This window comes from Thunnus thynnus, chromosome 2 (genome assembly GCF_963924715.1).
Source record: "Thunnus thynnus chromosome 2, fThuThy2.1, whole genome shotgun sequence".
Taxonomy (NCBI): Eukaryota; Metazoa; Chordata; class Actinopteri; order Scombriformes; family Scombridae; genus Thunnus; species Thunnus thynnus.
This window is the reverse complement of record NC_089518.1, coordinates 14,495,846-14,522,869: the sequence shown is the minus strand read 5'-3', so window position 1 is coordinate 14,522,869 and position 27,024 is coordinate 14,495,846. Positions and strand designations below refer to the sequence as shown.

Genomic DNA, 27,024 nt, shown 5'->3' with positions numbered 1-27,024 from the left:
GACAACCAAAGACCACACAAACAGGTGGCTCATTGTGTTGAAAAAATAAATAAATAAATACATATGTTTTTCTTCACCACTTAAATTTATTTTTCACTTTATTGTGTGATGACATCTGATTGGTTGAATAGCATATTTTCTGTGTGACTCTCAACCTTTTGAGAGCTGTTAATTTTAATGAAAGGGTGGAATCTGATGCAAAGTTTATGTTTTTATCATCAGTTTAGTCTCTGGCGCCCCTTTGTGGTGTCTTTGAAGAAGTGAGAGACAGAATGTGTCCATAAAAACAGCTTATACAACTCCTTTCCAAAAAAGTTTTATCAACCACAGCACATGACTGAAAAACCAAACTAATATGTGACTATCAAAGCTGCTCATGAGGTCATACTTAACCAACGCCTTTGAAAGTGTAACAGTGACTTAACTCAACTCAATTTTTTTTATGGGGTGCAATAGCACAGTTCTGGTTGTCTTGTGTTGATAACCAAATGCTGCCCTCAGGCCCTTGCAGGGTGTATTGCTTTGAAATTAAGGCTGCAAGTAACAATTATTTTCATTATTGGTTAATGTCAGTTATTTTTTCAATTAACCAATTAATTGTTGGGTCATTAAAATAGTAAAAAGTGCCTGTCAATTTCTTAAAGCCTGAGGTCACTTCTTCAAATGACTTGTTATTCAGTTTACTATCATATATGACAAAGAAAAACAGAAAATATTCAATATAAAGAAGCTGGAAACAGACAATATTCAGCATTTTTGCTAGAAAAAATTAATTGAATGATTAATTGGTTATCAAAATAGTTGCAAATATCTTTCAATCGACTAATCGATTAGTTGTAATAAATAAAAACAGTTCCTATTAGAAAGATAAATGTGTGTGTGTGGTTGTTGTGGGGGTCATGGTGCACAAGCTGGCAATAAGGATTTATGTCAACCCAGATTTCAATGAAGAATAGTCCATTTTATTTATATAGCACCTTTCATGGTGCTAACATCAGCATGAAAGCATTTTATCAACATGATAAAAATCGTTTTAAAGCAGTTTAAAGATACAGAAATACAACAACCGAAAATGAACATCAAATCAAGCACACACATATACACGCACACGCACGCGCGCGCGCACACAACGAAAATAGTGTTACAGTAAGTAGAACATTAACAAAACAGGAGAACAAATATATTTGATAACCCGCACTAGTTTTAGTGCTTTCTCCCGCCATCAGTGTTGTAAAGTGAAAGCAGACGTATACTTGGATGGGTGTAGTCAGGAGATAAGACTGTAACCACGTTATTTGTTGAAACAATTTGGAGACCGGCTACTTCACATTTAAGTCCTCCCATCACGTCGTGCATTAAGAACATTATGTCTCAGTACATTACACTGACATGAGCATGGGAGGGGCTGCTGCAAAACACATTGATAGAATGAATGCAAAGAGCCAAAAGAACACTTCCTGTTGATGCAAAAAATTGCAGCAGCAACTGTCTGACACATCTGGACTGGAGAGGGGGGGAGGCCTGGCTGTAGTGTTAGCGAGCTACTGAGGGGAATGGACAACGTTTAATGCTAATCTGCAAGACGGTGAGTTTGGTGGACTTCAACCTTGACTTGGACTGGTGACCATAATGTGTTTGTAATGTCAGTGTATTCTTCTCTTATTGTTAGTAATTGGGAAATGACTACCAGCGGTCGTACGCTAGCAACTAATTGCTAGCTAATGTTAGCCGCTAGCGCTAGCCTGGACCACTGGTTAAAACGGGATGGTTGATAGCTAAGATAGCGCTAACTGTTAGCATAAGCTAGCTAGCGTTAGCATCGTAGCAATTTCATAGTTTGTACCTGCGTTCGACGTTGTAACTTCTCTATCAAACGATAAAATATTGTCAAGCTTTTGTATATTTAGAAGAACACGAACAAAGTGTAAACAAACTAATCCAGCATGCGTGAAAACAGCGAAGTCTGTGTGAAAGTTTGCGGTTTTTTTCTGAAATGCTTACTCGATTTCAGGCTAGCTGATATAGTTAGCCAATGCTTGTGCTGCTTGATAGTGGGGCGGTTCGGCCCTGTGAGCCGATGCAGTTTTCTAAATTTAATATAAATGTACACGTTGCCACAGAAAAGACAAACAGTGGAGATAAGAGACAAAGGGCAGGTGGATGTACTGGTCAAGCTAACGCTAACGCTTAGCTGCTCCATTAAACATAAATAGCTAACGTAGCTAACTAACTTACCAACAGAATGGTTTGCAATAAAGTTTGAGAGACTGCACATTTGTTCCTCAATATATCTGCAGTGTACGATGGGTTTAACAGTAGGTGCAAATGTCCTCCAGTGTCCATGCATAATGAACTATCAGTGAATAAGTTCAGACACTAAATGTGTAACACATACTTTTAATAATTTTAATAATAATAAATCTTATTTCATTTCTGCTGTTCATGTATGAGGTGGCAGCAGGCCTGTCTCTATTCAGTCTATAAACCTGTAATGTTACCCACAAGGTTTCGCAGGACATCTGTTTACCTGAAAAATGGATTAAGATACTAGTGTTAGCAACACTCTTGGTAACTACTGTACTTGTAAACTAATTGGATACAATGTTATGGCAGGAAAGGACAAAGTGCAGGGACATGGCAGGTTATTCAATACACCTGGGTTCACCTAGGACCCAAGCTTTGTGTTTACTAGCATCACTGTGACATCCATTTACATAGCGTTTAACTGTGTGGTGTTTAAAAGCCCAGTGTGAAAACAACAGAATTGGTCCCCCCCCCACCTAGACTATTGCATTTGAAGCCTGGCTGAATATTTTAACTACAAGGCATGTCAGAACAGAGTGGAGCCAAACCAATTACGACCTTTGCATGAGTAGGCTTATGGCTTTGCACCCATCCAACCTTCTTTTTTATAGTCCTGGTTCTGTTTGGGATAAGCTGTAAAACTACATTGGTGTGAACCGCCTGTTGAAATCTGTAGTGATTGTGAAAGACAAAGCCTTTGAATACTAGGTGCATAAAGTGATGTTTTGTGTGGTCTGTTGTGTTTATCTGGTAATTCTTGGGAGTTTTAGGACAGTGTCAGAGGTTATAGTTTGTACTCATTTTGTCTGAGGCAGTTACCAGGCCATACTATAAATTTGGAGAGGGTCATTTTCTCTGATATTTGTGGCAACTGTTGAAAATAAAATTTTGGCTTTAGCTTATGATATTGTGATAATAATCACTTTGAATATTGATAAATGGTAGATTTGACTATATTTTCTAATGTATTGTAGATCACATGGTAAAAGGTGTTCTCAAGTATTTACTTGCTAGCTGTGGGATATGTTTCATAGTTTTAGGAAATGTAGGAAGCTGTTACCCAAAGTAAAGAGAGAAAAACTGATAATACATGTTGGCATTTACTGTTGAAATGCAGGGTTCCTCTTCATTTCAACAGCAACAGCAGCTGCCTTGCTTGATTTCTATGCCACCTTTTGCAAAACCTAACCATTTGGCGATAATAAAACTTGTTTTAAGAGCACTGTGTCAAATGTGTCACTGCCAACTCTAACTGAAATAGTGGAATAACTGCAATGTGGCTCTTGGGGAAAAGACAATGTAGTGGGATAATATCCAAGCTAATTAGTGCTGGTCATCAAAAGCACTGTAAACGCTGCGAACAAGATACGTCAAATTTGTCAAGGTTGACAGCAGACAGAACATCTGGTGCAGGAGGAAAGGAACAGTTATGGAGGGAAGAGTCAGAGTGCTGGTATTGTCAGTCACCTAGGTTCCCTATCAACTACTTACTTTCATCTGAATGGAAATCAGTTGTTGCCTGTCGTGACTACAGATACTTGAAACAGAGAAGATATCATCTGGCTGTTCTTGTGGATGCCTTAGTGCTACCTTTTTGTGTCATTAAAATTCCTAGACGCACCAATCAGATTCCCTCTCAGCCTTGAGTGACACCATGTCACCAAGAAGAACTTGATTGTTTGACCATGGCAAATTTACTTCACTTACGATTTACTGTATGAAACACTGTATAATTCTGTCTGTAATGATTTCTGTTCAGCCTTTTTCTAGCTGGATGTTATTCTTCTATAACCGCAAGTTTTAGAATGAATATGTTGTTGAAAGAGGGACTCAAGTCTTTAAGACTTCCGCTTGGGTTCATCTGATAAGCACATGGGTCAGCTGAAATGAAAGGTGAGCATTTTCTGGTTTTCCAGTTGTTTACTCTTAAGAAATCAAATAAGAGAAAACACCCAAGGGCTACAGATACAGACAGTGCTTAGCTCTGCATACTGAGCTCCCACCAAGCTTAACAATTTCAGTAACCCATGTTATTCTCAGTTCTTCACATCATACCTACCCTGTAATGTATCAAAATCAAATCTATTTTTATCTTCTTTTTTACCATCTGTCTAAACTGCTCTCCCAACCTTTGCTTGTTAAGCAACTCTGTGCTGGGTCTGGTCTGCCCCACAAGCTGTTTTTTCAAAGTAGGTTAAATGCTGCTGATGTTGAAGAAAGCATACAATGCACGCCTGCTGACTTAGATTTTTCTTCTAATGGTTGTTTTTTTTTTTTTTTTGGTTTGTTTGTTTAGGTTTTTTGCGTGACATGCTAAAGTTATTGACTTGAAAGCTCTAAGTGATGCGTGTCCACCAGAGTTGTGCTGACCTTATGGTCAGACAAACAATCACAATATATGTAGCATCTTTCATACTTACCCAAATGAAGCAGCTGTATCAAATAGGTTTATTACCAGGCGAGGAACTTGAGCCACAGATGGAATTTTTGAGCTGAGTTTAAACATTTTGGGTTTTCTCACGTGAGTTAAGCATGTGACCCTCACCCAGCATGTGCATCTCAACCACTGAGCATGCATTCTTTGGCTGCCCTTCAGCTTGGCTCCAGTATGCATGCTGTTGGCAGCCATCACTGAAATGTTTTAGTGTATGAACATGCTGTATTTTAAGGCTGGTAAAGAGGGAGTGAAAGTAATGTACACCTTAAGATTCTCCCTGTTTTGCTACATCTCTTGTCTCTTCTGTGCCAGGATGAGAACATATGGTTTGTTGGACAGGTGTCTTGGCAAGCCTTGGCAACTGGAGAAAGTGTTTACGTTCCCAAAGTGCTGACAGGGACTCAGTATGCAGAAGATCATGCTGAATTGCCAGTGAGGGGCAGGGAGGGAGGTGCAGTGGGAGAGATGGAATAAGGGCAGATGGAGTGGGGGGAGAGGAAGGTTAAGCTGGAGAACTGAAACATGCTCTGTTTTTAGCAACAGAAATATTTGCCTTTACAATCAGAATTGTAGTAGGTACAGTAAAATTTGATTTCGATGTCGTGGTGTTCCAAAATGTGGTTTAACCAGTTCTGCTGAGAAAGCAGGGCCATATATCTGTAAATATTTTATCAACCAGCTCAAGTCAGTATATTATTGTGAAAAGGTGGTATGTGAGTACTTGTGCGGCAGTTCCCTGTATGGGGTGTTTTGATTTATTATTTTGCCAAAATGTGTTTCAATGCTGGGAGAGGCAATCGTCAGGTATGCTCATCAGCAGGAATGAGAAGGTCAACAAACCTTATCAACAATTAAGTAGTTACAGAAACGGTTACCTCAGTGTCATTACTGACACTCATTTATTCAGATATATCCATAAAGCCTCAAATGGCTTCATGCAAGACTTTTTAGGAACATTTGGTGCATGCTCACTTTCCAAGCAGAACCAGATTTTCTTCTTTCCCTGCCAAATGTAGTGTAGGCTATACCCTCATATGTTATGCTTCACCACAGCCAGTCTATGTAGGGTACTGGTACATTATGTTATCAGTTGCAATCAGTTAATCTACTTTCCTTTCAGTTTCCTGCTTAACAATAATGGTAATGAATGAACAAAGAATAACAAATTCAATGAATAAATGACAATGAAATGAAGTATGAAATAGTGTGGAATTGAATTTTCAGATTCTGAATTTCATCATCGACCTTGTCTTTTTTTGTTCTCACACTCCTTGTAATACTTGCCCTTGATCCTGTTTATGTTGTGGTACCCCAAGAAAACAACCAGATTGAATACTTTACTTGCACAATATATGCATAAATATATATATATATAAATATATATACATACACATACATACATACATACATTTGTGTTTGGTAGATTATTTCTTTGTTGTAACAATGCTTCTTGGCAATAAATCTTATACCGTTGGAACGCCTGTTTATTCCCCTTTTAAATGGTGCCACATTTGTAAGGAACATGCATTTGTGGGATGAGCGGCAGAGCTGAGTATGTGGGTTGCGCCCATGAAAAATATGCCAAATCTTCTCTGCCAATGCCAAACAGCTTATTCTGCCATTGACTCCTGTTTGGTGGATTGGATGATTGAAGTTTGAAGAAACAAGACATTTTGGCAATATAACAATTTATTCATTTAACAAACAGGAGCCTCAGTAGCGTGTGGAAGAACGATACACAACCACAACAGCTTGGCACCACCTCCTCAACATGCTGGTCACCAGCCTGGTCACACACTGCTGTGGGATGGCATCCCATTCTTCAACCAGCATTTGTCAGTTTGTGGGGTTAATCAGAGACTACCTCCAGAATTTGGGAGTGGAGAGGATGGAATGGCCTGCCAGCAGTCCCGACCTCAACCCCATTGAACACTTGTGGAATCAGCTTGGGCATGCTGTTCGTGCCAGAGTGACCAACACAACCACGTTGACTGACTTGCGACAAATGCTGGTTGAAGAATGGGATGCCATCCCACAACAGTGTGTGACCAGGCTGGTGACCAGCATGAGGAGGAGGCGCCAGGCTGTTGCGGCTGTGTATGGTTCTTCCACACGCTACTGAGGCTCCTGTTTGTTAAATGAATAAATTGTTAAAAGTGCCAAAATGTCTTGTGTCTTCAAACTTCAATCATCCAATCCACCAAACGAGTCAATGGCAGAATACGCTGTTTGGCATTGGCAGAGAAGATTTGGCATATTTTTCATGGGTGAAACCCACATACTCAGCTCTGCCGCTCATCCCACAAATGCATGCTCCTTACAAATGTGGCACCATTTAAAAGGGGAATAAACAGGCTTTCCAAGGGTATAAGATTTATTGCCAAGAAGCATTGTTACAACAAAGAAATAATCTACCAAACACAAATTTCCTTACTTATTGTGCTAAATTTATATATATATATATACATACACATATATATATGTATGTGTATGTGTGTATATATGTGTGTCAGAATGTATGTTTGTGCATGAGTATGCACAGGCGGGTGACAAATAAAAGGAAAAACCGGTACAGGTCTGAATGCTTGACCCCTACAGTGATCTGGTGGCTCTGTTATGCTTTGGAGGATTTTGTTGGCACAGTTTGAGTCCACTTGTCCCTTTAGAGGGAAGGGTCACTGCAAATCAATACAAAGTTGTTCTGAGTCATCACCTTTATCCTATGATGAAACATTTCTATCCTGATGGAAGTGGTCTCTTCCAGGATGACAATGCCTCCATCCATGGGGCACAAGGGGTCACTGAATGGTTTGATTAGCGTGAAAATGATGTGAATCATATGCTATGGCCCTCACAGTCACCAGATCTCAACCCAGTTATGGGTGATTTTGGACTGATGTATTAGACAGCACTCTCCACCACCATCATCAAAACACCAAATGAGGGACTATCTTTTGGAAGAAATGTGTTCATTCCTCCAGTACGGTTCAGAGACATAGAATCAATACCAAGGCACATTGAAGCTGTTCTGGTGGCCCAACACCTTATCAAGACATTTTATGATTGTTTTTCCTTTTATTTGTCACCTGTCTGTATATATGCTTTTGCCTGGTATGTATGTGTGTTTGCATAAGTATGCATGTATGTGTGTGGTAGGGCTGTGCAGTATGATGATATATATTGTGTGATGATAGAAAATGTCTGTCGTTTCATATTATGCTCTATCGTTTATTTCGTTGTGTCACAAATCACACACTATGGCAATATTTTTCATCATTGGAATTACTCTTCTTGGTTGTTTTTTTTACTTGCAAAGCTTTTATTGCACTTGAAGTAACGTAATGACTGTAGTTGTTGTCAGCTCTCCAACTCTCCACCGCTGTCATGGACCAACTATTTATTCATTGAATTAAAATGTGCTTTATCGGGATAGGTATCGTTATCGGGATATGAAATGACCTATATCAGGATATAAGATTTTGGTCATATCGCCCAGGCCTAGTGTGTGGTTGAGTATGAATGTATGTATGTTTGTGATTGAGTATGTATGTATCTGGAAGGCAATGTACTTTAAACGGAAGTTGCTATCACAAAGTGGCACACCAACCACCAGCAGCAGCTTCAGAATCTGCTTACATCTCCTTCTGTGATCAATGCCATTGCAACAGTTGTGGAAAACAACAGAAGTCAAGAATCAAGCACTATTTATCCAAATGGGGAAAGAGAGCTAACTGGGTTATTTCAACTATTGGGATCACACAGCATCATGCAACCCAGCAGCTCCAAACTCAGCAGGGAATTCTCAAATTCTGTCATCCAGTCTGCTCAACACAACACGTGCCCGTATTTTGGGGCATAGAAGCCCAGAAGAAGACAAAGGTGAGTTTTTTTCTACAATGTTCAAAGGTTATGTTCTTTGATGCTTCAGAAAAGTGTCCCCCTTCAAACCCTGTTAGTATTAAAATAGCCAAGGAATGTAATATAGCCTACATTAGCCTGCTAAAAACCCAATGTTAGTAAGTAGCTAGCTAGCCAAGTATTAGCCTTCTACAATAACAAAAATGATGGTAATGTTACAGGGTCAGATTTTGTTTTATTGTTATTATACAACACATGCAGCATGAATTAAATCTTTGAGTACAGCAATCAGTTATACATAGCAAAATATGGCCTTCTGATCACCCTTTTTGAAGAATGTTATTTTGCCATCCTCTCACTATTTTTGCTGTACTGGATAGTATCTGGATGGCCCCTTTCATTACTGTTAGCCTCTCAGACTTCTGCCATTGGGTTGCATCCTAACCTGGTTAGCTGTGTTTAAAAATAACTGCCTAAATCCACTCAAATAAGGTTTAAGTAAACAATAGAAAATGAGAAGCCATGTAATATAGTATATGACAGTGTTTATGTTTTTGAACTAAATATTTAAAAAAAAAAAAAAAAAACAACTCAATTTTAATGATTCATAACAAAATGTTTTCTTTTTCTTACCTCTTTCATCAAAGATGGGTGGAGGTTATGTTTTTGCCTCTGTTTTTTTTTTTTTTGTCAGCAAGGTAACTAAAAACTAATGGAGGAATTTTGGATGAAACTTCATGGAGGGACTGTTAATGAGTGAAGAATGAGCTGATTAAATATGAAGGTCAAGGTCACTCAAAGTTCAAAAATCACATTTTGGCCAATATCTCCAGAATGAAGCATTGTAGAAAGATACAGCAATGTGAGCTATGTTGATGTGGGGGACTGTGTAGTGTGGTGGAGGCTGCGGTCTCTGTTTTTACTTGGCTTGCTCTCAACCCTCTCACTGTCTTGCCTAAAACTCTGTAGGTGGACATACCAGTGAGTTGCACTTGAACTGGAATCACAAAAACATGACTCAGATTTCAGTTAACATTTGCAAACAACTTGCTGGTAGCAAGTGTTTTATTTGGGCTAGTATTCATTGTTACGCAGTACTGGCACTTATGAGTCAATACCCACACCAACATGCAAATCGCAAATAAGGGGAGTATTGGCACTTTTTTCACTTAAACCACTGCTTTTACTACTTACAATAATTTTACTTTCTGACTCTGACCTGGGTGTTTTCCTGGAGAAAGCTGTTCTGCATTATTTGTAACCTGATGGAAAACAACAGAATCTGTCTGTGTTCTACTACCTAGCCAAATTTGTATCTGAAGACACCACTTAAAGACTAAAATGTTTTAGATATATTTTATTCATTTTGAACTTGGTGGTCAGAAAAAAACAAACACTTAGGGGACCCACCTTATAGAAATACATAGGCAAGGAAAACCATGCATAAGCTGGGGTGCCCTCATGCTACATTCACACTCTGACCAGTACCTACAAATATCTAATTCTAACAGATTATCATAAAGGTTAAGTTCATTCATGTACTCAGTGGTACCAATGTATTTAATTGTTTTGTAGACTTTCTTGCATCCACTGCTAGATAGCAAAACAGTGATACCGATTTCTGCATGAAACTGTGCATCATCATCAATATTTGAAATGAGACATTTTTTTCACAGCTTGTGGGGCGAGCTCCTTAAACATAGAAAGTAGTCTACTGATAAGTTGTATGTGTTTTTCACAAATACCCCCACAATAGCATAATGGATTTTGGCTTGAAAATTGATATTTGCATTTATGTTACTCCTACTTATCTTTTTATTACAATTGCATTTTCAGAAAAGCCAATTCATCTGAAGAGATTCCTGTTGAATAAATTTTGTCTGAGATTGCTGCAAAGATCAACACTGAGATGCATGCAGGCTTAACATAAACTGCATCTGTATTGGATGGAGCTATCTGGAGATTTAAATTAACAACTTACAACCCCTACCACAGGATGTCTGTGAAGATTTCAAATGACAAAGGCATGAGTGAAGAGGCTGTGGACCTTGGTGGGCCTAAAAGGGAATTTCTCCATCTGGCAATGAAAGCACTTGTACAGTCTGAAATGTTTGAACAAAGAGAGGGAAGCCTCAAATTGGCACTGAATTGAACAGGTATGTTTTCAAATAATGTATGTTTTCATAACTTCCGAATATTATGCACACATGAACTTCCCTATTTTTGGCATGGATGCTGCAGTCTGAGATGTTATTTACATGGTGATACTCCTGACTAGTCAGTTAGGTTCTCTATGGCCATTAATGTCACCAGAAAAACTTTCTTTTGTTTCACAACTGGGCCTCATCAAAAATCAAGCGAACACCTAGAATCACAAATTTGCATAGCCCACCCCTGCTTTGGCAGGCTTGTGGGGCAGCAGCCGTTATTGATGCCAGGAAAGATGGAAGGGCTCCTAATACTACAAGCCATTTAAAAGCCAGTGGCTCATTTAATGATGAATAATGAATGAATTCCTTCAAAATGGCGTCTTAGATTATAGTTACAAGATGAGCCATGTAAAAAAAAAAAAAAAAAAAAAGTAACTTTCATCACTTTTTTTTTCATTTGAATGTCATATTTGTGTTTTATAGACCATGGTTCAAACAGATAAACATTAAGTGAACACCCAACTGTTAATGGTGTACCATTAACAGCTTAAAATGATCATTTACCTGAAAACCTCTAAACCGACAGCACAAACCCCAGTCAAGTGCACAAAGGCCAAAGGTTGTATTCATGTTTGGTGCAAATTTACATGGTTTTAAAAATGGAAGCGACAGTCTGTGTAAAAAGTATCTTCTGTGTTAAGGCCAAAAATCACCCAAGAACTAATAGAAATTCAAACTAAGAAGAAATAATTATGTGCTAGACTTCCGGATAAAATGTGGAGATGCTGCAAATTATGTAGTCTGTCTCACCCTTAATACAGAAAATATTAGCAAAAACCTTACAAAAATGAAAAGAAAGTTGTTTTCTTCTGCTGTGACAAGTACTGGCAGCTAGTATTACTCCTGTGATGTTTCCCACTTCCTTTTGGGGCACAACTGTGTGTAAGTGTCCAACTGTACATAGGAAAGTGGGATAGTTCATTACCCTGCTTTTCACCATTAGATGAAAATATTGAAAGCAAACCTATTTGGATTTGGGATTTAGTTGTTTTTTAATGTGATTTTGCAGAAACACCTCTGCTGACTGTAATTTTTAAGGTCTCGGATTGTCAATGTATTCAGTGTTCTGTTTGGGTGCAAGCTGTTACATGCTCTAATGTATTCTTTTGCTTTATTTTCTTTTTCCAGCTATTAAAGAAGACAAATACTTTATTGCTGGGAGGGCTGTTGCTGTTTGCCTGGTTCATGGTGGAACCAAATTTCCTGTCCAAAACCCTGTTTGGCAGCATAGTGGAAGGGCCAGACAGGTCCTCCAAAACCTGTTTTGGAGGACATAGCAGATTTTAAGATTCATGAAAAATTGAAATAAGTTAGTTTGATTGTAATGTCTCAATTTTTGGATTAAATCACTTTTATTTATCTTGTTTTGATGGTAAATTCAAGAACATTGTGATTTTGAATAATTTCACCATGTGGGCCATCATTTCTCTTTCTCAGTTCTTAAATAATGATATACTTATTGTCTAATTGAACATTAAGCTATTTTCTTGTTTTAAACAACCTTATTTCTATGCCTCTAGAGGAAGGACGAAAGAAGCTGGGAGACATCTTAGCATTTGTAACAGGCTCAAATGATGTCCCCCCAGTTGGATTCTCTCCCTGTCCCTCCATTGAGTTTCTACATGACAGTGACACAGAAGGAGGTTCCCAATAGATAATACCTGCATCAATTGCCTCTGACTCCCCATCTACAACTCCTACAGTGGTTTTAAGATTAACATGGACTTCACAATTCAAAACACCCAAGGGTTTGGCATGGAGTAGCTGGAATGAACTGAAAATGTTGATTGTAGGTTACTTGATACAGGCTTCCAACAAACACACTATCAAAGCATACTCTTGCCATTATTCTTATTTGGACATACAGAATATTGTCATTGAGAAGAGAATTTTTTCATACCTCAAAGAAACAGAAGGTTAATAGTCATACACAGTGTTAGTCTGATTAAGACACACTTGCACCACCACAAAACTTTTACATCACCAGACATCAAAACTTCAAAAAGTTCATTTGATACAGGGAATGCAAGTGACACTGCAATTCCGAATAGCTCCACAAGTAACTTTTGGGGCTGCTGGCAGGGCTTAAAGGCCAACCTCAAGCATGTCAAACATGCATTAAGCTAGTGAGGCACCAGTGGTAGAAGCCCAGTTCTAGTTATAGGTTATGTTTTAAAATGCACTTAAGCTGTTAAGGTAATCAGCAATGTTATTGTGTTTAATGTTTGTATAACTTTAAAATGGAATATATTTCAAAAAAGTAAATAAGTACTGTGTTGTGTATACATTTACATGTATATTTCACTCAACTACAGCACTGTTCAGCTTTTTTGGTCATTTGTTTTTCTGTTCTAAGGCAGATGCAAGGGCACATTTGTTATGTTTCTATATAAATGTGTCACATCTTAACTGACAGCTTTCATTTATCTCAATGCGTTGAATTTAAACCTGAAGCAATGTTATTAAATATAATCTGTTTGACCATTTCTTGTGTTATTGAGTCAGACTGAATTCATAAGGTGAAGTAAATGAGTGAAAAGCAATAGTCTCTAGTCCATATTAATGGCAATAGATTGGTGATTGCTCTTGAAGCATTTTGGACAGTGAAGGTGCCATTTATTGGTGTATTCACTTGGCTTTCTAATGCATATTGATAAAGCTCAAATATGATCACAAAACTGCTTACTTTGAAAGAATTTTTTGATTTCTTGTAGCATTTGAATTTGACTTGGAGTTTGACAGTATAAGATCAAAACTGTGAATTCTGTGTCAAGGGACAGTGATGGAGGTGGTGTATGTGGGGACACAGGCATGTTTAGCTCAAAATGAAAAAAAGGATCTAAACCTGCTATTTTGGGATCCAGGATGCTGACATCAAATTAAATGTTTATAGGCATGGAGCTGGCACTTTGATTGTGTATAACATACTAAAATTGGTTTAGGCCAGAGTGAAAGAACCATCTAAAAGTCCATGTCTTTGATAGTGTAATAGGTTGCACAAGATGGTTTACCCCATTAAAATCTTGCCTGAATTGTTGACACCCATTTTGAGAATGGCACAGGCAAAATAATGTTAGGGGATGGTGACATGGTTTAAAGTTAGCAGCAACCATGCTTGACACAGAGCCGTTTAATTTCAACTAACTCCATGGCAAACAAACTCGATATCAAGCTCGATATCTAATATCAAGCTCATTTGTTTTCATCAAAGGGGTAAACGTCCCTATCAAGCCCACATACCATGTAAGCCCACTTGCAACTTCTGAGTCAAATTTTTTAAAAAAACATAATTTTTTGCTGTTTGATGTTTCTTCCAATGAAGCTGCTTGTTACACTTTTTCAATGACACTTTTCATTGTAAGTCAATCAGATTTGTCAATATTGAGTTATCGAAGCATATGTATGACATGTGCCTGCTGATCCCAAAGGAAGTTGCAAAAAACCTTTGGTGATTTTGGTACCCTCAGAAAATAACATTTTTGCATATTTCTACTCCTATTTTTGGTAAATACTCAATTGTTGTCAAAATTTTAAGAGATTAGTGACTTGAATAAGACATATGTTAAAATATTACTTGAATTAGAAATATTGTGTCTTTTGAAATCAAAATATGAGTTTTAGCATGCTAGCAAACAGACCACATGCTGCATCAATACAGTAGCTGCATAGTATGGTTCATTGCAATGACATAAAGCATGATAAGTATGTATAGTTTACATTTTTGTATGCAGTTTATATTATTGTACTGTTAAATAGATAATAAACGTGATGTTTATCTTTATTTATTTTTTAATTAACATTTTTATCTGGGTGGTTTAAAGGGGACGCTACCAAAAAAAATTACACTGTTTGGGGTGGATATAAATGAGTATAACTAATTATTTCTCTGCATGATCAATTAATACTGTTGATGTTATATTAGCACACCATGTATAGATTTATTGCATATAGTTGTTTTTTTTTAATATCATGTGCGTAGAATAAAATATTGTCTTTTAACCATAGATTCAGTGAATCTATGGTTAAAAGACTGATGACAACACAGCAAAATGGCTGGTCACGCCCATTTCAAATGCCATTTACAGGCCATAAGATTGAAGTGGAGACAAATTGAAAATAGCTATTGAGAGCTAAGAGATTACAGATTTAAATACAACAGATTTTTTCATATATATTTATTTATCAACAAGTCATGAAGTGGGTTTATTTGGAACACCCATGGGCACCCAATAGGTACCCATTAAGCCCATGCCATACTTTTGACATATTTTGACAAATTACACAACAAAAACATTAGAAATTGTTATAAATAAATTAGAGATTAGACTTTCATTTTAATGAAAATGTTCACACTTAAATTGGAGCATTATATATTAAAAATGTCTGAAAAGCGGATTTGGTGGGCTTAATAGGGATGTTTACCCTACATAGCAATGAAAAAAACTAGTCTCTAAATTGAAAAAACATAAATACATAACATAACATATACTAATACATAAATTTCAGATGTGTCAGCACTATACTGTACTAAAGAAAACTGTGGCAGGTTTCTCAGGCCATGTTGTAAAAACAAATTTTTGTATAGCCTATAAAGCTTTCATGGTTTTTACTTGATACTCAAACCGATTGCTTGTCAGCGTGGTGGTCATTTGGTGGTGCCATATTTCTATCAAAATTTCTTCAAGCAATAACGTTCTAGACTGCATTTTGTCGGTGTCATTATGGAGTCTAACATTGCTTCTATCATGTCTATACCTAAATCTCTACACCTGTTCTCATCCTCCCTTCAGGTTACACCATTATAACCCACTTCTCTTTAATTTCTTGAACTAAAATATGCTGACTGTCTACTTAATACAAATTTACAAGGGCCAAAAAGGGCCCATGATTTCCTTCATCCATTAATGGATCAACAAAGTGTTGAATTGCTTCTATAGTTGTGTCATTTGCACTGAAAGTATTTTCAGGAACAACAACATTATTAGTCTGTTGTTCAGGCAAAGGTCCATCATCATCAATTCCAAAGTTTTCATCAACTTGAAATATGCTTTGTATAACTATGTTAAATCCGGTGTGACTAACAATATCCCAGAGCCAGAACTGTAAGGACTGCAACCTCCTTGGGTAGATAACCCATGGTTATTCCACTGGTTTCTGAATTCTTGGATTGATCTTTGAACATGTGGTAGGTAAATGTAATGTAAACAAAAAAAGTTCACAAAGGGAGTTGGGTATGCCACCTTGTTCCATGAAGCTGAACAAATCACTGTAGTAGCATGCCATGACCCTATTAAGATCTGCCCCCAACCTTTCAATTCTCTGATTGTGTACACTTTGACCAGTGATGATGGTCCCTGTTCAGTCCTCTTCTGTTCAGCATAAATTGGGCAACCTCTATATTTTCCATGCCATGGTCACACCTCACTCTAGATGGCAAGCCAAAGCTCTGCACTCCTTGTTGGAACAGGCACGCTATACTGGAGGCTCTGTTGTTATCAAGACATTCCAGATAAACAATGGTGCGACTGTAGCCATCGATGCAGCCATGGAATACCATTCTCTATCTCACAAGCTTGTGATTACTGTCGATGTGCCTGTCAAGAAGATGACATTTTACACAGAATTGTGTGGATCAATTTTCTTGTGGGCCTACCTTTTAAATAACACGGCTACTGGTATCACTCTGTGTGCTCTCGATGCATCTTAATAAACTTTGGAAAAATTTAATAACAAAGTCTCTATTGCTGTTTCAGAGATGGACTTGGAAGCTAATCAAAACAATTAAAATAACATGCTCATTCTTCATGTTTGTGCCTGTCTGCACCTTCACGAGTAGTCATCATCACCGTAGCGCCATGTTGTGGTAGCAACTTCCTGTTAAAGTATAGTGTCTTCCGGACACATACATACTCAACCACACACATGCATACATACGTATGCAGAAACACATACTAAACACAAGCATATATACATACTCAAGCACAAATATAAATACAGTGACACACATACATACATACATTCTCACGCTCGTATACATACTTACATGAACACATTCTCACATTCATACATACTGAAATGCACACATACATACTCACACACCCTCATACTCACACACACATATTCTCATGTTATGCATGCATGCGTATGTATCGGTTTATGTGTTATATGCATGTATGTATATGTATGTATGTGCATGCCTGTATTTATGTACATATGTATATGCACGTATATATGTATATATATTCATGAGAGTATTCATGTATGTGGAAGTGCTTAGTACCAGTATATATGTATGTGCAAGTGAAGAATTCAATTATGGCTTAGGCGCCTTCTCATACTTTTGCACTTTTTGTATGTTACACTGAAAGAAATTTGTCTGCCAAATGGTGGCTATTATGAAAGCATATCTGAATGCCATATGGATGTTAGTATGATTATAAATCACCAACATGAGTTTTGGGTTTCAAGTTGTGGGTTAACAGATGTCTGTTGTTTTTTAGCTTGTGAAGAACATCTCAATACTTTAATGAGGCAGTTGACAGTCATTCCACCAGAAAACTGCTGCGAAATTGCTGCTGGGTCTTATTCCAGATCCACATTCCCCACACAAGACCATTTTTTACTCATGTATATGATAGGCCAGTGTGTGAAATTGTGAATGTGTAATTGAATTTGGTCACATGAGCTATGCACGACAGGACAGTCTATAGCCTAAACTTTATGCCATTATAATCAGGGTACCTAAACAATTCTTTAAAGATTTCTGTATTGTTTCCTTTTCCCTCCTCAACAATAGAGCCTGGCTGGTACCGGATTATTGAGGCTGAGGTCAATATCAACATATGAGAGTTCATGGCAATTATGGCAAGTTACTTTTGGACACATCATATCATGAATAATTAATAGGACTGAGCAATACGGACAAAATTATCTATTATGTTTGCAACATAATGTATAATGGCCGATTACAAAAAGATATTGAAGGGATAGCTACCATGGAATAAACTGAAATCTTGAAGGTTGATGTATGTATATTGTCACACAATGTCATCATATCACCCAACCCTATATCTAAAGATAAAAATACGAGTATATATTAAGAAAAATATACACTACCTGTAATTCATTTATGTTCTGAACAGGTAACAATTTAATAATGGCTTTTAATTTGTATATTTTTGTAATTTGCTAACATTAATGTAAATACCATTATATCTGTTATCTGCTGATAATATTGGAGTTATACTGAATGTGAAATGTTTACAGTTTGCCTAGTCTGGATATGAAATGCTGTTTTTGCTGCAATGCATTTCATGTTTCTTTTGGCCTATATTTTCTTACAAACTGTACAAAGTAACTCTTGTGTTTTTGTCATTGACAATTTTATTCAAAAAACAAATGAATTGGGTGTATTTGGGGATTGATTAGATTAAGCTAAGTTGTTTAAAATGTTGCAATTTTAATCAACCATTTAATTAATATTATTATTATTATTTTTTTGTCTTTTATCATTAGGCTGTCGACAAACTGGAGAAACATATCCAAGACATGGACGACGGCAGCTACATCGAGTTTGATGTGCCGGAGTTCAGCAACACGGTTCTGACCCAGCTCAATGAGCTGCGGCTGCAAGGGAAGTTGTGTGACATCATCGTTCACATTCAGGGCCAGCCATTTCGAGCCCACAAGGCTGTGCTGGCAGCCAGCTCACCCTACTTTCGTGATCACTCAGCTCTCAGCACAATGAGTGGCCTTTCCATCTCGGTCATCAAGAGCCCTGAGGTTTTTGAGCAGCTTCTTGCATTCTGCTATACAGGTCATATGTCCCTGCAGCTCAAGGATATTATCAGTTTCCTCACTGCTGCCAGCTTTCTGCAGATGCAGGCCATCATTGATAAATGTACCCAAATCCTTGAGAGCATCCACTCCAAAATCAGCCTCCCAGTTAGTGTCTGCAGCCCAGACAAGGACGACTCGCAGACCAGCCGCAATGGGGTCAATGACAGCAACCTCTTTGTAAACCCTACCCAGATCTCCCCCCCTTACTACTCCCGGCAGAGTCAGGCAGGACACGAAGCACGCTTGGAGCTCGCAGGAAAAGGCCTGGGTCGGGGGCGACAGCATCAAGAGGAAGGCCAGTCGGACCGTGGCAGTAGTGATAGCGTGTCAGAGCATGATGCTCCCATGGAGGGAGAAACGGAGCAAGTGGAACTTATTGGCAAAGATGGGCAAGTAACAGATGTGCATGTGAAGATAGAGAAGATCGACAGGCCCACTTACTCAGATAGTTCCTCAGCTGGTGATGATGGCTACCACACAGAGTTGGTAGATGGAGAACAGATATTGGCTGTTAGTGTGGGTTCTTATGGTCCTGTCATCCAGCCTGCTGCCTATTCTTACTCAGGGCTGTCTTCCCCATGCTTTGTCAACCTTAGCAGCTCCAGTCCATCCCGCTCCATGCTCAGTGGGTTCAGAGGTGGGCGAACCAGGGCAAAGCGCCCCCTGGGCATCCCGGCAGGAGTGCTGAGTCATATCAAACAAGGCTCAGATGACGGCGAATCAGCTGTGGGACCCACAGGGTTGGAAAACGATGTGCGAGAGCGTAGTCTTCGGAGTCAGTGGTACCCCTACAATGAAAGACTCATTTGCATCTACTGTGGAAAGACCTTCAATCAGAAAGGGAGCCTGGACCGCCACATGCGCCTGCACATGGGAATTACCCCATTTGTTTGTAAATTCTGTGGCAAGAAGTACACAAGGAAAGACCAGCTGGAGTACCATATCCGTGGCCACACAGACAACAAGCCCTTCCACTGTCAGATCTGTGGCAAATGCTTCCCATTTCAGGGCACCCTTAACCAGCACCTGAGGAAGAAGCACATAGGAGCATCAGAGGGCAGCAATCACATGGACTCTCCAGAGACGACGGAGGGAAGCTCGGGTCAGAAGGACCAAGAGGATACATCTGAGGGGATGGCCTTTGAGGCACAATATGCAGAAGAGGCGCCAGCCAGTGAAATGGAGGAGAGTTCAAAATGCAGTCCAGAGGAGGCTCAAGCATCGAGATGTGATTTTTAGGTCCTGCTTCAGGTTAAGGAAGCTTTAAGAAATGTTTATTTCAACTCAACTTAAAGGACTTTTTTTCTTTTTAATCGGCTCCCTCTACTAAGGACATTTCTTCCTTCAAGGGTTTCTGTCCATTTTGTGAAAGTTAGGTGTTGAATGCAGAGAGCAAATGGGTGCTTTGTAGAAATTTGATTCTTTCAAGCAAAGGGAGTTACTTAGGGAGCTACAACTTACTATTTTTGAGGAGGTCCCAATAATCAAGACCCCCTAAATGATTTCTCTTTTTATCTTTCCATGTTTTTTTTTAAACATATTTACAGAGTTATATAGGCATGTTGCAATAATTGATAATGTGAAAGCTCTGGTAAGATGCTTGTCATATCACCTTTTTACCTGACCTGTTTTTGCACATGTGGCCACAGGAGGTCACTTACTCACAAGGAATGATTTTTCTGCCAGTGCAAAGCTTCGTGTGACATATCCGTTCAATACCTCATGATGCAACTACATACTCATAACAGACAGTATTTTAACTTAAATGAAACTCACCAGGTTCTACCTCATAGCCAAGAACCTACCAGGCACAGACGCGTTCACCGTTTGAAATCCATTTTCAGTTGTATGTACAGTATCTTATTGCCAAACCCTGTAAAGAATATTCTCTCAACACAAAGCCTTGATACTTAGGGGAAATATTCCTTGCTGATTGTATGGATTAGGGACAAAGTCCATGTCAAATGTTTCATGATCAGCCAGGTTAAAATGATGATTAAGAAGGTGCTATGTTAGGAGTGCATTAAATTTGCTAGCTTACTTATGTGTTTGTTTTTGGCAAATGCAGAGATTAGAGAAAAAGAATGGCCCTGTATACTTTAATGATTTTGCTGTCTTATAATGTTTGTTCCACAAAACACTTAAGGATTTTATATTTAATCACTACTCTCACTCTGTTGGCCAAGGTGCGGTTTTAGATGCTGTCATCCATGAAATGGGTGAATTACGTCCATACAGTGAAGTCATTTGTATTCCTCTATACTCTGATGGCAGATTTATATTGAACTATTATATGTGTAACATGTTTTGTCCTGAGGTAGGCTTCTATGTTCAAACTCAGTGTCTAACAGAAACAAGAGTACTCATTGTCAACTCAGCACATTAGGAACAGCTCTAGATCTGTTCACATAAATCAATATAGTATGCTAGTCTCAATAATATGCAAACAGAAAGAACAAAGGAATCTCAGCCATTCTGAAATGGTTTTTCTTCCATTATTTGAAAGAGCTATTGTTTTTTTTTTTTCCTTTTTTTTCATTCTGTCCTGCATTTTATGATGGGACGAATGATCTGTGATCTTTGTTCTCTGCATTGGTTGGGGTCAAATGCAGAATTGGAACATGTTTTCCTCATTTGTCAATCCTACTTTATGGTGTTGGCATAGATGTGGCTAGATTAAGGCTAAGAGGTAAATGTTGTTAGAGATAGCTGGTGATCCAAAGTATTGATGCACTTTGCAGAGTTAGTGGGCGGGATGGGAGTTGTCCCAGTGATAAAATTTGCTAATCTCTGTCTTAAATCTGATGCGGCAGTGTCAGAGTAGTACTTGCCTCACAGAAGTGATTTTTCCTCTGGGTAAAAAGTCAGTACTACATGATGTGAACTCAAATGAGACTCTGCAACCACATTAATACTATTGGCTACAAGTCATGCGTATGACAACATTGTATTTTATCAATACTATTTGAACCATAGGGGATGGGGAAGCTGTTAGTATATAAAGACTTGGTTTTATTTCCATTGTGATTTAAAAGAATCTGCATTCACAGTAAATGCATAAAAAGGCACTTATAAGGCCTGATTGATTATCCTATCATAGCATTTTGCAAATTTAAAGCTCAGCTGGGTGGTCCCTTTCGTGCTATCCTGCTTTCTTATTTGCCATCCAGCTGTTTATTGACTTTTTTGAAGAGCACCTCCTATATGCTTCTATTTTGCTCCATCTGGTCCATGCTGAATTTGTGTCAATGAATTGAGTTTGATTATTTTCCAGTCTTCATATAATTTTCTACTTTGTGTGCATTTTGTGGGAGAATATTGTCTTTTGTCAATTATGTCTTACGTCAAGATTGCAGTCCTTTTTATTCCACTGAATGTGCCGTCATTGTCGTCTTCACTCATTGACAGTTAAGATAGCAAACCAAATTTTAGGGAATTTTGCAAGAATCGGTATAGCTAGCTTTTCATTATCTTTTTTTGTACGGATTTATCACTAACACTTTTGGTCATCGTCACCCACAGTCTGTCAAGCTATACAGTACTTTTTAGATGAATGTTTACTTACGTCAAGTTTATTTCTGCCAGCTGCTGATGTGATGCGCAGATTTGACAGCTGATCTGACCTCACCAAAATCAGCCGCTGACTAATTATAATCTGCCTATGATGACTCTTGCCCTTCATATACAGTAGAGGAAAGGAGGAAATGCGTACCCTCTGGTGATATTGTCAGTACTGTTTTGTGAGTAAAAGGTACAAACTGCTAAAACAATTTTGTGCCAAGAGTTCACACCAAAGACTAATAGGTGATTTTTAGCAGTACATTTTTGAGTGTATTTCATAATTTAATGCTTATTAAGGAAAATGGGTTCTTAATTTTAATGTAGGCCTAGTTCATTGCTATTTGCAAGGAATGTACGTTCCCAGCTTAAAACAATCACTTGTGTAAAATTTGAACAATTTGCTAAGAAGGCATTAAGCAGCTAAGTCATAATTAGCATAATCTATTAAGCCATAAACAGTGGACAATATAAAAGTTGTGCAATAGGTATTGTAATTGTCTAAAGCCAATGTAAACAAAAGAGAGAATACTTCACAAAAAGTGGCATCTTAAACTTAGTGCCTTGCCACAAGCTTTACATTTTAGATCCTGGCACTTCGATTTCTGTGCCTCTTTACTTTTTAAATTGATTGAATAGAGAGATTATAATCAAATATGGCCACATCAGTTATTGTTAAGTGGTACTAGGAATGAATAGAAATTATACAAAGTCATTCTCGTCCATTTTGTACTTTCTCAGCTTCAGTCCTGCTCCCCGCTTTTATCGCTTTTTATCATTTGATTAGTTTTTGTTTTTGTCAAGGGGCGGACAACTGATTATAAAGTAGCAATTGATTACAGTCAAATGAGGCAGACTTGTTCCCTGCAAGCTGTTGCCACATGTTCAGAGACTATACTGTATCCCTCCTCTCTAACCACTGAGGACAATTTTTGCAATGTACTGTAGTTTTAGACATTTCAATGAAGGAAGGAGATGCATGAGAAACATAAATCTACTTCCTCTCTGTTCTCTCAGAGCATCTGGCAAGGTAACAGCTGCTTTGGTTTTTAGCAGATAATAAACAGAATATTTGTGGAGAAAAAAAAAAAAACAAGCTTACCCTCATATACTGTAGCTGAATTGCACGTTGCTCAACCACAAAATTGTATAAAATTGCCAATGGATAAATTTAAAACTTGAGTTCTTGTCATCAGTTGTGCACTTAGTTTTTCGTTGATTATACATAAGAATTCCATCCGGGCAGTCTAGTTAATCTCTGTAGTTACCCTTAAGGAACTCAGCTATAATTGCCTCAATCACTCGGTTAGGGACCTTTTCCCCTTAAATGGTGCTTTTAGACTAGTCAGGTTATTTTTTTCTTATCAAATGAGTATACAAGTCCGTGTATTCATCATAGATGAATGGAGGGGAAATTGTTGAAATGCTTTTCATGAACTATAGTTAGTTATGTCATAGTACACACACATACAGATCCAACTGAACTTGACACACACACTCGAAATGACTCTTTGTCAACTCTTTGTTCCACACTTCTGAGAGGAACAGGAGATGCATTATGGGCCACAAGTAATCAAAAGGAAGTGTTTACAGGGAAGGCTGTCAGACTACTTTTTGAAATTGCAGCTCGTCCTTATTCCTTTTATAATAAACTCACTTCAGGTAGTTTACGAACACTGATACAGGCTTAGAAAAAAATCTTAAGTCTTCCATAGCTTTTCTGTCAGTTTCTGTCCACTGTGTATTATTTTAAAAAAAGCAATAACCTTTTTAAAAGTGGTGTATTGGGATCATCAAGTATATTAAATATTGGCCTGTCATATATCAAACAAACTGAATGTCAGGGAGCTGTTGAATTGAAGTTGGACCAGGACAATTTGATATTGATTTATTTTTTATATATTTTCTGAAACTTTGGACAGGTTGACTTCCTCTTCCGAAAAAAAAATCTATATATAAATGAACAACGGGTGTTGCTTGCTGGTGATCTAAAAAGCTCATCAAAATCCAGTGGTAGTCAGTGAACTGCAACACAAGAACTGAGCGTGTGGTTCAGTCATCAACTCAGTGGCACTGTTCAGAGTTGCACCTCCAGCTGTGTCAAATAATGAAAGGGATTTTGGGCTGTATAGCCACTGTTTTGGGAGTGGGTTATCTGTTGTCATGTTGAGGTTCAGTGGTCTTCTTTGGCTCCTCAGGCACTGAGACTGTAGTTGTAGTTGTTCAGGATCAGATGGGAAGTTTTCAGTCTAGCTATTGTTCCTTTTTTCCTTTTACAACTCCCTAAACTCTGCACTATAATGTCTCTGGCTCATATGTATTGGTGACAAGGCAAAAAAAAAAAACTTAGTACTCAGGGTATATAGTGTTAAAAGTGGTCTCATTGGACATGCATTTTATGTCCATAGTATAATTGTGCACTTCTTTTCAGGTGGGGAAACAAGTCCTCAGTCAGTGGTTCCCATTCCCAAACATTCTGCCTCAAGGTCTCAATGAGCCCATATTTTCCACAGAGCTGAAGCTCGAGGACCAGTGGAGACCATGAACTGAACCATGACAACAGATCTGCTCTAACTCCTGTTTTGTCCACTCTACATACAACCTCACAACCCAACTGTGAACCTCAGAACTCTACTGTTTTGTACAACTATGAAGTAAATGAAGCTAGCTAGAGCTGATGTTGTATCTATTGCCATTTATGAATTTATTTTATAGCATGAAATAAAATATATTTATTCAAATTATATATTTTACTCATAATCATTCTGTGCTGCTTCATTTTGGTTCTTAAGCTTGTAAATTGCTTTTTTATTATATAAAAAATGTCAATAGAATAATGCGTTTGTTTGTAAAATAAAGACGCTGATTTGGCTCTGATTTGTCTTTTGTGTGTCTCACAAGTGGATTGATTTTATTCATGTTAATGTGCATGAAAACTCAGATTATCCAGATTGGGGGGGGGGGGGGGTGTAATGCACTATTCAGCCACCCTTTAAACAGGAAGATTACCGTATGTTATGTGAATAAGATTTAGTGAAATATATATTTATGCGTTATTAACATTCAATTATGTTCAAACTGTGCTGCCGGCATGCATGAAATTCATGTCAACTGGAGTGATGTATGAATTCCATCTGGAAAAGTGTGATGTATGTGCGACTTTACCCTCCAGAGGGAGCTAGAGAATAACAAATACATCTTCAAAGGTCACCCATCTCCAGTCCCATAACCTCTGCTATTTTATGTCTAAATGAGAAGCATATTTATTTCAGAGTTAAAAGGCCATTTTGGCCTAAAACTCAGGGCTGTCTAACTTCACTCGAAAAACATTTCCGAAATAAACAGCCTAGGCAACTGGTGTGAAAATTAAAACACATTTTGATAGATGACTATGAGATAACCAGATGTCGGAAGACATCTCTTCCTCTTTTATGTTCTTTTGACATGAATGATCTTTGTCTTGTTTGGAGCTGTTACACTGCTTGCAGTGCTTGTGGAAAATAGGCCATTCATAAAGTCACAGAGGCCAAGTAGTAGAATATAAAATAATAAAGTGCTTTAGTCTCAAATGGCTGGTAATAAAATTAATTTATCACATAACAGGCCCCTTTTCCTGCTGGATCTCCACTCAAATTCTCTGCCTAATCCTCAGCAGTGTTATTGCTCCTGTCCCCACTGTGTTAAAAAATGCATCCAAAGGGAGAAATCTATTCATTGAGTGGCACAGCTGCGCAACAGCCTCCTAAATTACCACTGCATGTGGGTTTTACAAAAGTAAGACCACAAGGGAGCCAAATGACTAATAAACCACTGAATTGGCTCTGCAGACATTTTCTTGAATTAGTTTACAACTTAACTTTCAGGCTGCTCATTGCAGATTGCCACCAACTTTCAATGAAGAGAATTCAACAGTGTTTCCTACCTAATTCCACCTCTCTGAAATATATTCTTAGTTACTGATAACCTACATGATATTTGGCAATATGTGATTTGGAAGAAGTATCACTCGTCACTGAATATTCTAATAAACTGGGTGGATTGTTTAAGTGACAGCATTATAAGACTGCACAGACATCTGATCCTAAAATAATATGCTAAATTGCTTTGTACAGTGGAATATGAGAATAAAAAGAACCACAGAATACAAGGCCAGGAAACCCGAGGTAGTTGTGTTTCCACAAGGGGTCTTTAACTGCATTCTAAAGGGATGATGTATTGTGGCTTTGTAACACAGATTCTACCAGTTGGATCGGTGTAAATGACTGATAGGTATAGCTGTTTCACACATTTGTTAATATGTACTTTCAGAATGTTCATTAGTTTTGTTGTAAACTTGTTGTAACAGTTCTGCAACTACAACATGACCAGTGGTGCTTAAACTCCCTTCAAACTTGTGCTGGTCTTTGGCTGAGTCTGTCTCATGCAGTAATGCACCCGCAGTCCTGAAACTACAAACCTTTTATCACCTAACAGTTTAATTCATGCCCTAGTAAGCAGAAACTCTTGTCACATTAGTGCTGCTGGAGCACAGAGAAGTTACCGTACCTTCAGGCTTGTAGTTTGATACTGTAACCCATTAAGTAATTAAAAGGGAAGTAGATGTTAGAAAATATGTGTTCTGAAATTTAAATTTAACTATCCCTCATTTTAAATAGTTCTAATGAGAAACATGTAATTGTAACGAGCTTTTTTTTTTTTTTTTTAGAAAGTTTAAATGCCACCTTCTTATGTGGCATCGTTGTAAAAGTCGACATGTTGGGCTGATGTGGAAGTGATTAAAGCCATTTCCTCATTTTGACTCTAACTACAGATGATCTC

General features: G+C 38.0%; 1 protein-coding gene and 1 long non-coding RNA gene across 3 annotated transcripts; both read left to right on the top strand.

Moving 5' to 3' along the window:
• Positions 1–1,176: 1,176 nt before the first annotated feature.
• zbtb34 (zinc finger and BTB domain containing 34) lies at positions 1,177–25,078 on the top strand. Of its 2 annotated transcripts, XM_067604821.1 has the most exons (3): positions 1,177–1,585; positions 17,606–17,673; positions 18,325–25,078. In XM_067604821.1, the coding sequence occupies exons 2-3, from the start codon at positions 17,662–17,664 to the stop codon at positions 19,885–19,887; spliced, it is 1,575 nt and encodes a 524-aa protein (XP_067460922.1). In that variant the 5' UTR covers positions 1,177–1,585; positions 17,606–17,661; the 3' UTR covers positions 19,888–25,078. The 2 variants fall into 2 exon arrangements, with proteins under 2 accessions (XP_067460922.1, XP_067460914.1); XM_067604813.1 differs by lacking the exon at positions 17,606–17,673.
• LOC137193600 (uncharacterized) lies at positions 10,781–14,590 on the top strand. The gene is made up of 2 exons (XR_010930858.1): positions 10,781–12,118; positions 12,330–14,590. It is a non-coding gene; the product is annotated as an uncharacterized lncRNA (long non-coding RNA).
• Positions 25,079–27,024: the final 1,946 nt, after the last annotated feature.